We start from the raw sequence: 14,240 nt of genomic DNA on the forward strand, positions 1-14,240 counted from the left end.
CAAATAAAAACGCAAAATAACCAATAAAAGTATGAAGAGACAATCCCTTTAAGCAGAGATTTTCAAGAACGTGGTCTGTTTTATCTCTGGTTATATCAATTTAGGTAATTCCAACATCAAAGTATCTGAACACTAAGGAATATGTAAATTATGTCCTTTTATATACCTAGTATGATGACTCTAGGCTCCACTAGAAGATACACATCATAAGGTAAGGGGATCTCTTATTCACCGCTGTTATGTTTAGCACTTAGAACAGACCCTGGCATACTGACTCTTCAATCAATGAATAGAAGAGTAGTCTTGCATTAGGCTATTTCAGTAGCCTTCCTAATGTAGCCTTTTCAATGTAGTTTCTGAATGCAACTTGATAGGCCTTAGGATCACAAACCAGTTTGAATGACTAGAGGCAACAGAAAGATGCAATTTAATTCTTGCATCATGTTTTTTCAATGAGGAATCTCGTTTCTAAATTAACTGCCATTTTTCAAAATAAGCCAACTAACGTAACCTACACTACTGATGCCAAAATAATATAGCTCCTATTATTCTCATATGTAAAAAATATAGAGAGAAAACTTTAAAAATAAAAAAATACATTAATAGCACTCAAATTCAAATAAAATTCTAGTTAGCATTTAATTTTCATTCTCTGGACTATAGACAAATTCAACTATTATGTTCCTATGAAAACTTGAAGGAGATAAGCCTTTAGCTCTGATTATGATTTTCAGCATTTACCCTGACTTGCTCAAACAGTGAGGAAAAATTTTACCTTCTAGGTTATTACTCTCTTTATCCCCTCATTATAATGACAGAGTATCTTGTCAAGGAACCTTTTTGCTGGAGTTGAAAGTTCCCAGGGTCAGGGTATCACAAATGCTATTTCCTGTGCTCCTATTAATACACACACTACTACGAAGTTTATTTTCTTCTCTTTCAACCCTCACAATCCTACAGCATCAGTGAAGGAAAACATGTCTTCATAAGATTTAAAGAATTCACCTAAACATCAAGCCGGCAAGGGCTCCTTTGAAACAAATACTTTCATCTTATTTGTGGTTTAAGTTCCTCAATTAACTAATTTTTCAATTGCTCCCAATGAGGATCTTCACTGATATTTACTCATGAAAAGTAATACTTCCTCCTTTCAGATTAGTCCGTATTTTTAAGAATCACAATCTCTTCAACATCTGGAGCTTTGTGATTTCATTAAGATGTACATCCAGTAAACAAGTGAATTCCAAAATAAACAGGAATTTACTGTATTAACTACTTTTCCTCCCGTGAATTATTTTATGGGGTAGATTACGACTGTCACATAGGTACATAATGTTCTGTCAAGTATACAACGTGGTACAAAAATTTCTCCTTCACAGAGGCAGAGAAGAGTTTTTTCTATTCTCTTAGTAGCCTAGGAAAGATGAGCCTAAAGAGGATTCAAAAAAGAAAAAATCAGTCAGTTACTGCTACTGCTTAGACATTGCATGGTCCTCTATCTCGACTGTGGAAAATGAATAAAACGAATGTATTCCAAAAATTTTAAAAACATGTACTCATGAAAAGTTAATTGGTTCAATTTTGATTTAGGTCCAAAACTTGATTTGCTTTTTCATCTTTCCCTTTTTAATCATTTGATGCTTCAACATGATATGCCAGATTTTAAATTTTTTAAACCTTTGATATTCCAATTTTCCCTTGACTTTTATTGTTCCTTTAAAAAGATACTATTAATAGAATCCGCAAAATTCTGTACTAATTTTACAAACTCCATTTGACACACTTGTTCAAGCTTTCATGGACTGAAGTTTCCAAAAAGAAATCTTTTTAAGAGCTATCTTATTCATGATCTTCACCTAAATTTACTGACAAAAGCTCTAACCCTTCTAGATAAACTCCATATTTGCAAGAGCATACTATTAAACCCTCTGAAATTACTCTAATTGTCAAATATTCCAAGATAAAGTTAATTCAAGTAATTTCTAAGATAAAACACTTATTTTCTGATCTTTTTTATCTAAGAGCTCCTACTTTCACCTCATTAAGATATGCACTCAAGCAACTTCACTGGTTCCATTTTGATTTAAGTGGAAAAACTGGTTCCATTACCATTATATCCACTTTGGTCATGTGATGCTTTAATCTGGATAAGAAAATGGACACAATTTTAGATTTCATAAACTTTTATCATCCCATATCTAATTTTTCTTTCAACTTATTCCTTCAAAAGAATGAAAGCAATAAATTTCACAGTAAAGAGGCAAACATTGTTTTCCAGCCTTTTTGGAGACTTCTCAAACCTTTTATACCTTTAAGTTTTCAAAGAGCAACATGTAATTTGTTTAGCCTGCCTAACTGGAAAACCAGCAAGCTTTCAATGGAGAAGGAAGATATTGCTTAATTTTGTGTAAATTTACATTCAAAGACACAATGGAAAATTTTAGGCAAACAGCGCAATTCACCCTCCAAATAAATTTGCTTTTATGTTGTTTAACTCAGAAGCGAAATCAGACAGCAAACAGCATTTCATGAAAATTTTTACTCTGAAAATTTTAACAATACAGACATTAGATTTAAACAGATAACTTCTACTTTTCAATTAACATTAACAACTATGAAATTACTTTGAGTAATTCCACTTTTTCATCTTTATCCAAAAATTCATGGAGGGAAAGTTAATATACGCTTCTCCTCCCTAAATGAACATTTTTAATAGTACTCAAATAACAGGAAAAAAAAAGAATTTAAATTTTCTCTTTGCCAAGAAAATCTAGTACATAACTGAGTGTTATTTTTAATATCTGCTTCGGCCTCCTCTTTCAGATCGCCTTCCTCCACTACTTCCTCTGGAAGCTCTACAACTTGAGCTACTAAACGATGCACGACGAGCAGTGTACACCTTATCCACATAGGGTGGAAACCCTCGTTCCTGTCTGCCACCACGCTCACGACCACTTGAACAGGTATAATTTCGGCTGCTTGAGTAACTTTCCCGACCTCCGCCATATCCATCTCGTGTACTGCTATAATCATCATAGCGACTGCTTCCACCGTAAGTCAAAGGGGGTCCTCGTGGTGGTGGTGCACCCCGGGAGCTACCTGTAAAGTCAATAATCAACAAAAACTATGTTACAAATTTTTGTGGTATCATTACACCATGAATCTAGTTAAAGTACTGAATACTTGGAAAAGATGCGTTTTTTTATCCGTCTCTGCTAAGAAGGCATCAATTTATGCTGCAGTCATCTAGGGATTTTACACTTCTTTAAAAGAAAACAACAGTAATACATTTTAGCTTAAATTTATTTTAAAGTAAATATTCAGTAACGTTTTCGGAAAAACGGCTGAAGTTCTGACCTTTATACTGTTCCTATGCTTCATACTGTTAAATACTCTCCTTGCTATTTTAAAAGTTAAGAGAGTTTTCCGTTAATGAGCAGAAAAGATGAGATTGCTATTTACCCTTAAGAGCAACCTCCTAGTTTAAGTGAGGTATTAAGAAAATGATTCAGAGAAACTCAAACTAACCAAAGGCCATACTAGATAGTTTTCCATTTGTGGAATTAGAAGTAAAGTTCAAGTAAACAACAGCCTGGCGTGTTAAAATCTAATTCTATGATGTACAAGTGATAACTGGATGCTCACCGTAACTCTCATATGAATCTCTGTAAGAGCCTCCACCAGGATGTTCAGAATAATCTCTATCTCGACCACCACCATAGCCATCACGATCACTAAATTTAAAAGTGTTAATTCACATGAGAATTAAGAAATGCAATGAGCTCTTCGATAAAGACAAAAAAAATTTATACCTATATCCTCTAGAAGAATGTTCATCCCGAGAACTCGAATGGCCATAATCACGATACGCACTGTCTCTAGGTGGTGGACCATAACCCTTAGTGTCACGGGAACTTGGATAATCCCTGCTTGAGTAACTTAAAAAAAGCAGCAAAATAAAAAAAGTGATTTCTAATATCCAGAATACATAAGGAACTCTGACAACAAAGACAAAAACTTTAAAATGGGCAATGGACTTGAATACACTTTTCTCCAAATAAGTATACAAACTGCCAACACACACACAAAAAGAATGCACAATATAAGTCACTAGGGAAATGCAAATCAAAATGAAAATGAGATGCTACTTGACACCTACTAGGGTGGCTCTAATTTCAAAAAAGGGAAAACATCAAGTGTTGCTGAAGATGTGTATAAATTGGAATCCTGTACATTAACAGTAGAAATCTAACTATGGAAAAGATTGGTGGTTCCTTAAAAATTTGAAGAATTATTATATAACCCAGAAATTTTACTCCTAAGTATATGTACCAAAAAGAATTGAAAACAGGTACTCAAAGACTTGTACACGAACATTCACAACAGTCCTATGGTGGAAATAACCCAAACAAATTGATGAAGTATGGACTATACAGTCAGCCATAAAAAGGTGTTATGTACTGATTCATGCTACAACATGGACCATCCCTGATAACATTTATGCTTAGGGAAAGAAGCCAGACACAAAAGATCACATATTGTTTGATTCCGTTATTATGATATACTCAAAATAGGTAAATTCATAGACACAAGACAGATTGGTGTTTGGCAGTGGCTTGGATTGGGGGAACGGGAATGACTGCCTAATGGATAGAGGGTTTTATTTTGCACTGATGAAATGCTTTGGAACAAGACAAGAGGTGGTGGTTGCATAACACTATGAATGTACTAGATGTGACTGAATTATTCACTCTAAAATGTTTATGTCAAGTGAATTTCACCTCAACAAAAAAATTTACTGTGACTTAACATTTTACGTATTTTTTGTTTTCCTTTACCTATCTTTAGTAGCATAACCATCATCTCTTGGTGACACATAGTCATCTCTCTGGGAAGAGACTGGCTCTCTGCGTGAAGGACCCCCGTAATTGTCTCTCCCACGTGATAGCGGACCTTTAATTTTAAAAGCTTATGTAAGTATCTCAAAAATGAAAGTAATGTCACAAAGGAAAAAAAAAATTCAAACACTGATTTTCTTGTTTCCAAAACAACTTTTTAAAATTACTCCTAATATTCCACTTATGCTCATTTTTGTCTGCCTTTTAAACATTACTCCTGAATATTTTATCTTCTGGCATCTTCCCGTCCCGAAATACATTTTGCATAATCTTGAAATTACCAACAGTAGGTAAAACCTCTCAAAAATTTGAGCTAAATGTAAATAACTTTTATCAGCTACTTCCACATATTCAATTATTAAATCTGCCTCCTTACTATCGCTAATCTGTCAGCTTTCTCCTCTATTTGTTGTTGTCTTACTCCATCCATCTCTTGTCTATATTACCAAAAGCCTCTTAATCATGCTTTCACTCTTAATGCTTCATGTATTCTCCATTATAATGGTCCCACTACAACTAAACTATTCTTTTCAAAATTCAAATCTTGTAATATTACTATCCTGGTTAAAACCTTTGATTGCTTCCCAAAGATCACAATATTAAGCCAACTTACCATAATTTAGTTTCAAAATCTGGTTTCTCACTTACCTTAGTATTTTATGATAACCTTTCAACAATTTTTTTTTAGGTCTCAGAATACTCCATGTCATCTTGTCTTTTACTTGTACATACATATATTCTAATAAACTGTGGAGAATTCTCTTGGTGCTTATTAATATAGCAAAGGGCACTTACAAATTAATGCAATGTATTAAACAATTATCCTATTATTTATCAGTTTCCTATATTGTCTGGCTATAGAAGCCAGCGACTTTAATAAGACCAAATTTAAACATCTACATTTCCTTACACATCCTTATTTCATTCCCTGTGTCCTCCTTTGAAACACTTTCTCCACTGCATGAACCTAATTGTCCTTCTGCCTGTTTTCAGCCAGTAGCCTCATTTTCCATTTACTGGCAGTGCAAAACTTCTAGGTATCTTGCTTATTATGTCATGGCCTTTTCCTCTAAGCTTCTGCTTCTTTAAAATTATTTTTTCTTTCTGATAATATGTAAACAGTTCTGATACAGCTTAAATATTCCTCACATCTTCATATATTCACGGTTCCTTCAAGGTCAGTGTTTCTCACAATGCTCAAACCAAAAATTAATGTACATGTGAAAGCTCATTCACAATGGTTAAAACTGCTCCAGCTAAAAGATATTTTCCTTCCCCTTGATACTTCTTTTACCTTCATATGAATTGCTTATGAATATTAATAACAGAAAATGTGTAAAATTTCAAACTGTTTACTGACTAAAGCACATATATATCTTTTTTCAGCTAAAGAAATGAACTGATCATGTTCAATTCACACCACTCACACAAATAGTGCTCTTTTATTGGGCTATTACGTCAAATTCTTTACATATTATTTTCTGATTTATCAACAAGTGGTTCACTATCTCCTAATGCTTATAAATTTAAGTGTACAAACTCAGCCTTTCTAACTAGAGCAATACAATTTCTACTTCATATTAGCAACACTACTTAAGAGCTCATTTAAGGAGGACTGTATCTTATTCAAAATATGAAACTTTCTCCCATAAATAATATTGTCTTCATGTGCTACTTCTATTCCTAATTCCTGGAGATCAGCCTTTCACTTATTTCAGTTTGCTCGCTAGTTAATCCTCTAATGGAAATGTGTGGATTTCTCATTTATTTTGAAGTTAGCCAAATTACTTAGCTTCACTGATCATCTACATATGAAAGGTAAACTTGATAGTGACAGTTTCAGTTTCTACCCTATTAAGGGTCAAACAGCAATACTAAAAAGTTACTAACTCTGTGGCATAGCAGTCAAGTGCTTGTGCTCCGCTGCTGGCGGCCAGGGTTCAGATCCCAGGCGTGCACTGAGGCACCCCTTGTCAGGCCACACTGTGGCAGCGTCCCATATAAAGTGGAGGAAGATAGGCACAAATATTAGCCCAGGGCCAGTCTTCCTCAGCAGAGAGGAGGACTGGCATGGGTGTTAGCTCAGGGCTGATCTTCCTCACAGAAAAATAAAGGGGCAAAAAAATTTACCAAGAACAAACTAAAGTTCTCTTAGACTTCACTAAATTAGAAGATATATTGTTAGACTTCTTTACTAAGTGTTGTTTCTATTTCCTCTTGTTCCTTTCTCTGTTCAATATAAAATCTTATGTCTCTTTCTCAAAATTTATCTTCTCTTCTTATATTTGATTCTACTTATCTCATGCTTTCTTGGTTTAAATTCTCTCCAATAACTTAGAATTCAAATGACCATTTTGTTAGTTTGAAACGCCTCTGCATCAATCTTAATGCTTACTTGATTTCCTTCATATAGTTCACAGCTAAATGCACTTCCATGATTCCCCCAACTTAAAATGTCTTACCTTACTGCTTCAAGTCCGTCTTTCATGTCTTCATTTTTTAAAATACCATCTAAGCCCACAGTGATATCTTTTCAGCGAAATGACAAAATATTTATGTTCTACCTATCAAGTTTTAATTATCTATTCTAAATATTTTTTTCCCAGTGAGATGATTCTTGAAAGCAGAAATGCACACTGTATTTACATATTTGTTAGTATTCTCACATAACCAAAAACAATGCCTTGCACAGAAACATTATTATGATCTTCAAACTCAAACTTCCAGTAACTTTTAGATTAGGGGACCATTAGCAAGGATCTTTTGGAAGAACTCATGTGGAGATTAAGACTGTATCACCTGTATTTAAAACAAAGTGTCATCACCATCCAAACTAAGAAAGGACAAATAATTAGTACAGCAAGTTTCAATTACTGTTTACAATAAATTAAATAGAAAACAGGTGGTCAAAATACATAGCCCTACTATGCCACAGAGAAGAATATTTTCTCACAGGACATTATAGTTTTCATAAAAATCTTGATCTTGAAACCGTGTGAAAAAGAAGCCTACCTCTCAAAGAATGTTAGGAGGCACTTGAGGAGAAATTAAGAGGAATTCTGCAACAAACATAAACTTAGGAACGTTTTCCGCATTTGTGGTGTTAATCACCCAACTGTAACTATAATTAGAAGCTGAAGAATTATTTCCTAACCGTGAATCAATAAATAAGCTAGTGTCAGTAAATATGCTGCTATACTTCTCACTCTTCATTTTGCTTCCTGAACTTAAATTAAGCATTCAGTTTAAAATAGCTCACTTTCACTTTCATTCATTAAGAAACAATTATGTTTGCATTATATAGCATTTACCTCTTCCTCCCATCCCACTACTGCTTTGCCCTGGAGCAGATCTTTTAGGTTGAGGACCTCCACTTCTTGAAGATGGACCTCTTTTAACTGGAAAGCGTACCCTGGCAGAACTCAAGTTAAGAGCATATCCACCATCATCTGTGTTAAATAAAATCTTTTTAGGTAAGCAGAATCAAAATTTTTTAAATAATCAAGTCTCATTTATTGTTTATAAATCCTTACTAAATAGTACTATGGTCTTAGGCATTCATATTTGTCTAAATTGATAAAATTGCGTATAAGTACAATTCAAAGACTTCTCGTAAAACTCAGTTTGGAAAACCTAGGGAAAAACTCAAGAAGTTATTTTATATCCATGTGAAAAAGACAGATTTGAGAATGGAGGGAGTAGAGAAAAATCTGGATAAATTAAACGTAAAAATAAACTTTTAAACACACTGGTAGTAAAACGGTAAATGATGTTTATGTAAGGCTGTGTCAAGAAAGCTTTTTAAAACATAACATTATAGGCATAAATCAAAGTAGTAAAAAAACAAGGCGGAAACGTATCATAAAAATGCATTGTCTAAGTTAATATACAATCCTTACAATTCACTTACAAAATAGTATTAATTGTCAATGAAAAGGCTCTGCTCTGCTCAATTTTAATAGTATTTAAGAAATACATAATAAATAATTAAAAATCATGTTTTTAACTTTCTAACTATAAAAATCTTCAGAGATACTCCAATTCCCTAGTATTGTTATAGCTAAGAAAAAAGTGAATATTCTTATAACACACAAAATTTAAATTGCCAAACTTTCTCAAGCTCAATTTAGTGAAAAGCAAAACAAAACTACGAACCTTAAAGTGGGGTAACCCTTGCAATTCTACTTTAGGAAATATTTTCTAAAAATCACACGTCTGATTAACAAAAACAGAAGGTTAATGTTTGATTTTTGAAGATTGGTTATTAGATGAAATAAAGTTTGATATAAGCATGTTTTTGAAATGAAAACTGACTCCCTTTCACAGAGAGTTAAAAAAAGAGTTCTCTGAAAATAATTCATAAATACTACTTTCAATGACTAATGCTCCTCCAACACACACAACCAAGAAAGATACATACATATTTGAGAAGCAGTGGTTTTTTATGTTTTCCTGAGTCAGAGACATCTTTGAAGATCTAAAGAAAGCTCTAGATATTTCCCTTAGGTATTCCTCCAAAAGCAAATTTCATTACAACAGACCCAGGAAGAAAACCCTCATACCAATATGATGATGGATTTGCATAAATGTCTGCACACACGTAAACGGAAAATGAATACTATTTATCCTTGAATTAGAAGTATTCTGAGTGACTTTTATTTCCTGTTGTGTAGTTTTCAAAATTCCCTAATATTTTTATGATGCAATAAGGTTACTCTCAGAATAAAGAACAAATCTATTTTCATCAAGTTTATAATGTATGAATCACTGACAAACTCATATGAAGTTCTTGGCCCCAAAATGGGAAATTCCAATATGTAATCAATATAAGTGAGTTCTGTGGAAAACTGTTTAAATGAATAGAGGCAATTAGTAATAATGGTAAACAGACTGAATTTAGTTTGAAATTTATGCCATTTCACTGTAAGGTGATTAAGGCTTTTTTGCACATTATTTCAAACATTTTCGTAACTATAATAATTCTTTAGCTCTCAGAAACAATTCTGATTACCAATAATGTTAATTCTTCATCTAACATATCTTTGAGTTCACTTTGCTCATAAAACATGTAAATAAAAATGTAGATATTTCCATACATTCAAACTTACTGTTTTTCAGTCCCCTGGTTGCATCTTTATATGTTAATACATTACCAGAGTGTCCTTCACGTGAAGGACGCCGCCCTCTTTCTCCCCCACTTCCTGCTCTTCCACATTTCAGACTTCTTGTATGGCTCCCGTTTTCTGAAGGAGGTGGTGGTCTCCGTCTACCACCCCTTTCAAAAGATGGTTTGTTGGCTTGCTCAACTTTAATTGCTTTTCCATCCAAAGACTAAAAAGAATAAGTGTAATATTAACATTACATAAAATGTAACTTGAACAAATCTTACAAACCTACGTATTACTGACACTAAAATCAAGTTAAAGATCAACAAGTTTTTTCCCTCCAAAGTCAGTATTTTCTTCTGAAACGACTGTGTCCTTCACCATGCCAAATATAAGAGACATTTAATTAGTAACTGCCTTCCATTAAGTCATCCAATGCAAAAGTATACATGTTGGCTATATTAAAACTATTGAAATGTCCTTTAGTATTAAACAGATTAACACCTCTCACATATGATCCAATATACACATTTATTTTCTATAACACATGACATTATTTTTGTATTTCCACCATTTAACTTTCTAGTGTCCCAAGAATATCTAAAAGCATGTGTGCCCTTTAGAAAATAAAACTTTCAGTTATTTATTCAAAATGATTATTCACTATTCTATATTATTTTTTAGTTATTTGTTCTATTAAAAGAAAGAAAATTTCTCAATGATTGCAGGTCTGTGTTCACTCCAGTTCTATTAATTTTCTTTATTTTTCTTTCTTTAAATAGGATCCTTATTTGGTCTTTAACATTTTCTGCCTTACTCATTTGTTATGCTTTAAATGTGTCCCTAGAAAAATAACTTTTTAATATAGTATATTATATTCTTATTTCTCAAAAATACTTAAATTTCTTAATCTCCCAATAACTTCATAATAGTTTATCTTTTACAAAGGCCATAATGATTTTTGAAAACATAATTCAAGTCATAATAATTGTTCTATGTAAAACACTCTGGTCGTTTCACATTATTTTTGGAAAAAAATCTAAATCCTCAGTTCCTACCAAAACAGAAAATTCTGATAGATATGGGCCCCAGCCCAAAATAAACAGCCTCAGCAGCCAGTTGTTCCCACCTCAGGGCCTCATTTGATGTTTCTGAATGCAAAATATTTTCCACAGATTTATGCACAGCTGCTTCCTTCCCAAGATTCCAGATTCAGCTAGCATCCCCTCATCTTTATTCATAAAAACACTGTCCACTTCCCCTACAAGCTCTAATTGAATTACTTACTTTTGTTTTCCCTTCTAACATTTTTGTGCATATAAATTTATTTATTTATTTATTTTTTTGTGAGGAGGACCAGCCCTGAGCTAACATCCAATGCCAATCCTCCTCTTTTTTTGCTGAGGAAGACTGGCCCTGGACTAACATCCATGCCCATCTTCCTCTACTTTATATGGGACGCTGCCACAGCACGGCTCAGCAAGTGGTGCGTCGGTGCGCACCCAGGATCCGAACCGGTGAACCCCGGGCCGCCGCAGCGGAACGTGCGCACTTAACCGCTTGCGCCACCAGGCTGGCCCCTAAATTTATTTTTTACTCGTATATTTCTTATCTTTCACCCTAGAATACAAGCGTCACCGCAAAAGCCACCTTTGTCTTATTCACAGCCATTATTCAGTTGCTATATCGATGTCTGGCACATAGTATATACTCAATAAAATATCTGTTGAATGAAGGAATTTAGAAATAAATTATGTCTGTACAAACTACATTGTCTGGTGCTTGACAACTAGGAAAACAGAGAAATTACCATCAGTTATTCTTCGTAAGTCAAACTTATCTCTGTACAACACAAAATCATGAGCCAAATTCAACTTTTAGGTAATACCAAACCCTAAAATACGAAAGTAAAGTAAAAGAGTCAGTATGTACTGAGTGCCTGCCATGTACCTGGCTACAGAGAAAAAGGGAATTAACATACGTAATTCCACACTGCAAGGACTTAAAAAGCACTGGAGATAATTTAATAATGAAGAACTTAATGTATGATACAGTAAGCATAAAAAAATATTACAATGTAAGATGGGGAGGAGAAAAAAATATTCGGCGCCAACATGCAACCTAAGTTCAGTGTTTCAAGAAGAAACTGTTATTTGTGAGGCTGACACAGGGAAGAGTAATGCCTGACCAGGTGAAAAAACCAAGGTTTAAAATAACAGTATGGCACATAAGGGAGAGCTTATAGAATAACAGAATCATAAAACAGATTAATATAATCCAAAAAAAAAAAAAAAAGGCAGCCCAAGAGTCTAGAATGGAGTGACCTTGAAGGCAATGTTAAAGAACTCATATTTCAACAGAATCACTAAAAAGTTTAAAGTATACAGGAGAGGGCCGGCCCCGTGGCTTGGTGGTTAAGTGAGCGCGCTCCACTGCTGGCGACCCGGGTTCAGATCCCGGGCTCGCACCGACGCGCTGCTTCTCTGGCCATGCTGAGGCCGCGTCCCACATACAGCAACTAGAAGGATGTGCAGCTATGACACACAACTATCTACTGGGGCTTTGGGGGGAAAAAATAAATAAATAAAATCTTTAAAGTATACAGGAGACACATGATCACCAGATTTCAAGATCCAGGGAGAAAAAATACTTTTATTCATTGGTATATTAAAGATTGGATCAAAATAAACCCTCAACCATTTTCATAAAATAATCATACATCCATTTTACAAAAATCACTCTGGTCTCAGGATGAAAACCTATTAAGGAGAAATGAGCCAAGTTAGGGGTAGGAAGGCCAATTACTTATTCTGATACCCAGCTTCCTAAATTTGCTCATATTATTTTCTGTCTTCAAGAACAGCCTTGCTGAAATATTTTTTGCAAAACCTTTTCCCCCCAAATAATGGGAAGTAATATTCCCTACCTGTAAGACTCACTAAGTTTTTATAATATATAAATATTTCCATTCATTGCAATAATTTTTTATAAACACTAACCTTATGTTTGCTGTAATTACCTTTGTGGGGATGTCTTCTAAATTTTAAAGCTCTTTCAAGGCTGAAAGCCTGTTCACATTTATACTGGAATCTTCAGGTAAAAATATGTTTAACATATATCGCTAAAGCTAATATTCATTTCAATCTCCTTCCAACCACATACTCCAGTATTTATGTGACAAAAAGAAAAATGATGGCTAGAAAATTTTGGCTTATACGACATTATGCTACCTTAAAAAATCAGAAAAACAAAAAAGATCTAGAAATACTATTAATTGAAGTATAGACCTAAAACATTATTATAAGACTCTTACCTTTCCATTCATATCTTTGGCAGCATTCTTAGCATCTGCAGGGCTCTCAAACGTAATAAAAGCAAAGCCTCTAGACTTGTTAGTTTCCCGATCCTTCATCAAAATAACTGTAATACATGTAAACTTTTTAATATAACATGTTACATAAAACTGAACTTTTCAGAGTTTCAAAATTATCAATTCTTTGATAATTTATCACAGGCCTCCTTAACTTAATTTGATGTCTTGGACACACCACGGTTACAAACTTCTGAAAGTTACAGAAAAAAAAAAACTTACATTTTATATCATTACTAGTATCCCAAAAATCAACAATGAATAACTCGACAATTAGCCTATCTTATCTCATTTCATGCCCTATCTCTACACTGTATTCACTGTTGCTTCTTTTCCCCTTAGCAGCAGGAGACCCTTAGGTAGACCCTTTTACTCATGATTCCTTTCCGAATATCAAACAGAAACTAAAAAAAAAAGAGTGCCCCTATAAGTTTCAAAAAGAGAAAAGGTATTTTAATTTAGCTGTTTAACAGTACATATTTAGAATGCATTTACTTTGAACAGATATATATGCCGATTCAGAGAGTTACCTTCCATAACGTGTCCATATTTCCCAAACAGTGTTGCAAGAGCCTTTTCAGTGGTCTGGGTACTAAGGCCTCCTATGAACAGCTTCCCAGGGCTATCTGCTTCCATCATTTTGCTGTAAGCAGTTAAAAATATATCCAGATATACACAGCAAAAAACAAACGATAAGCCAAAAGAAGCAAATTTTACTAGAAAATGTGTTTAAAACTCAAATGAAGTTCCCTACGCAAGCTTTTGTTTCTTGAAAGAAAAAGAAAATCTCTAACACCAAGAAAAATGAGCACCAGCCTAACAAATGCTCCCTTTTTCACAGCTATTTGATAAAAACTCGTGTGAAAA

The 14,240-nt window shown here is 33.9% G+C and overlaps 1 protein-coding gene across 2 annotated transcripts; it reads right to left on the reverse strand.

Moving 5' to 3' along the window:
• Nucleotides 1-2,794: 2,794 nt before the first annotated feature.
• LOC147911673 (RNA-binding motif protein, X chromosome-like) lies at nucleotides 2,795-14,012 on the reverse strand. Of its 2 annotated transcripts, none has more exons than XM_087427906.1 (8): nucleotides 13,904-14,012; nucleotides 13,317-13,423; nucleotides 10,052-10,229; nucleotides 8,210-8,347; nucleotides 4,839-4,953; nucleotides 3,813-3,938; nucleotides 3,646-3,734; nucleotides 2,795-3,099 (listed from the first exon to the last, which is right to left on the reverse strand). In XM_087427906.1, exons 1-8 carry the CDS (start codon nucleotides 14,010-14,012, stop codon nucleotides 2,795-2,797), a joined length of 1,167 nt encoding a protein of 388 aa, XP_087284032.1. The 2 variants fall into 2 exon arrangements, with proteins under 2 accessions (XP_087284032.1, XP_087284031.1); XM_087427905.1 differs by having other exon boundaries at nucleotides 3,813-3,956.
• Nucleotides 14,013-14,240: the final 228 nt, after the last annotated feature.

Source organism: Ceratotherium simum, chromosome Y, assembly GCF_057802395.1.
Source record: "Ceratotherium simum simum isolate JZ-2026a chromosome Y, ASM5780239v1, whole genome shotgun sequence".
NCBI lineage: Eukaryota > Metazoa > Chordata > Mammalia > Perissodactyla > Rhinocerotidae > Ceratotherium > Ceratotherium simum.

Excerpts from the sequence above, each read along its gene's own strand:
- LOC147911673 (XM_087427905.1), bottom strand. The coding sequence starts at position 14,012 with ATGATGGAAGCAGATAGCCCTGGGAAGCTGTTCATAGGAGGCCTTAGT. Across the intron at positions 4,954-8,209 it reads TAGTGGGATGGGAGGAAGAG|GTCCGCTATCACGTGGGAGA; the intron begins GTAAATGCTATA and ends TTAAAATTAAAG. Across the intron at positions 3,957-4,838 it reads GGTTATGCTACTAAAGATAG|TTTGCTGCTTTTTTTAAGTT; the intron begins GTAAAGGAAAAC and ends CACTTTTTTTAT.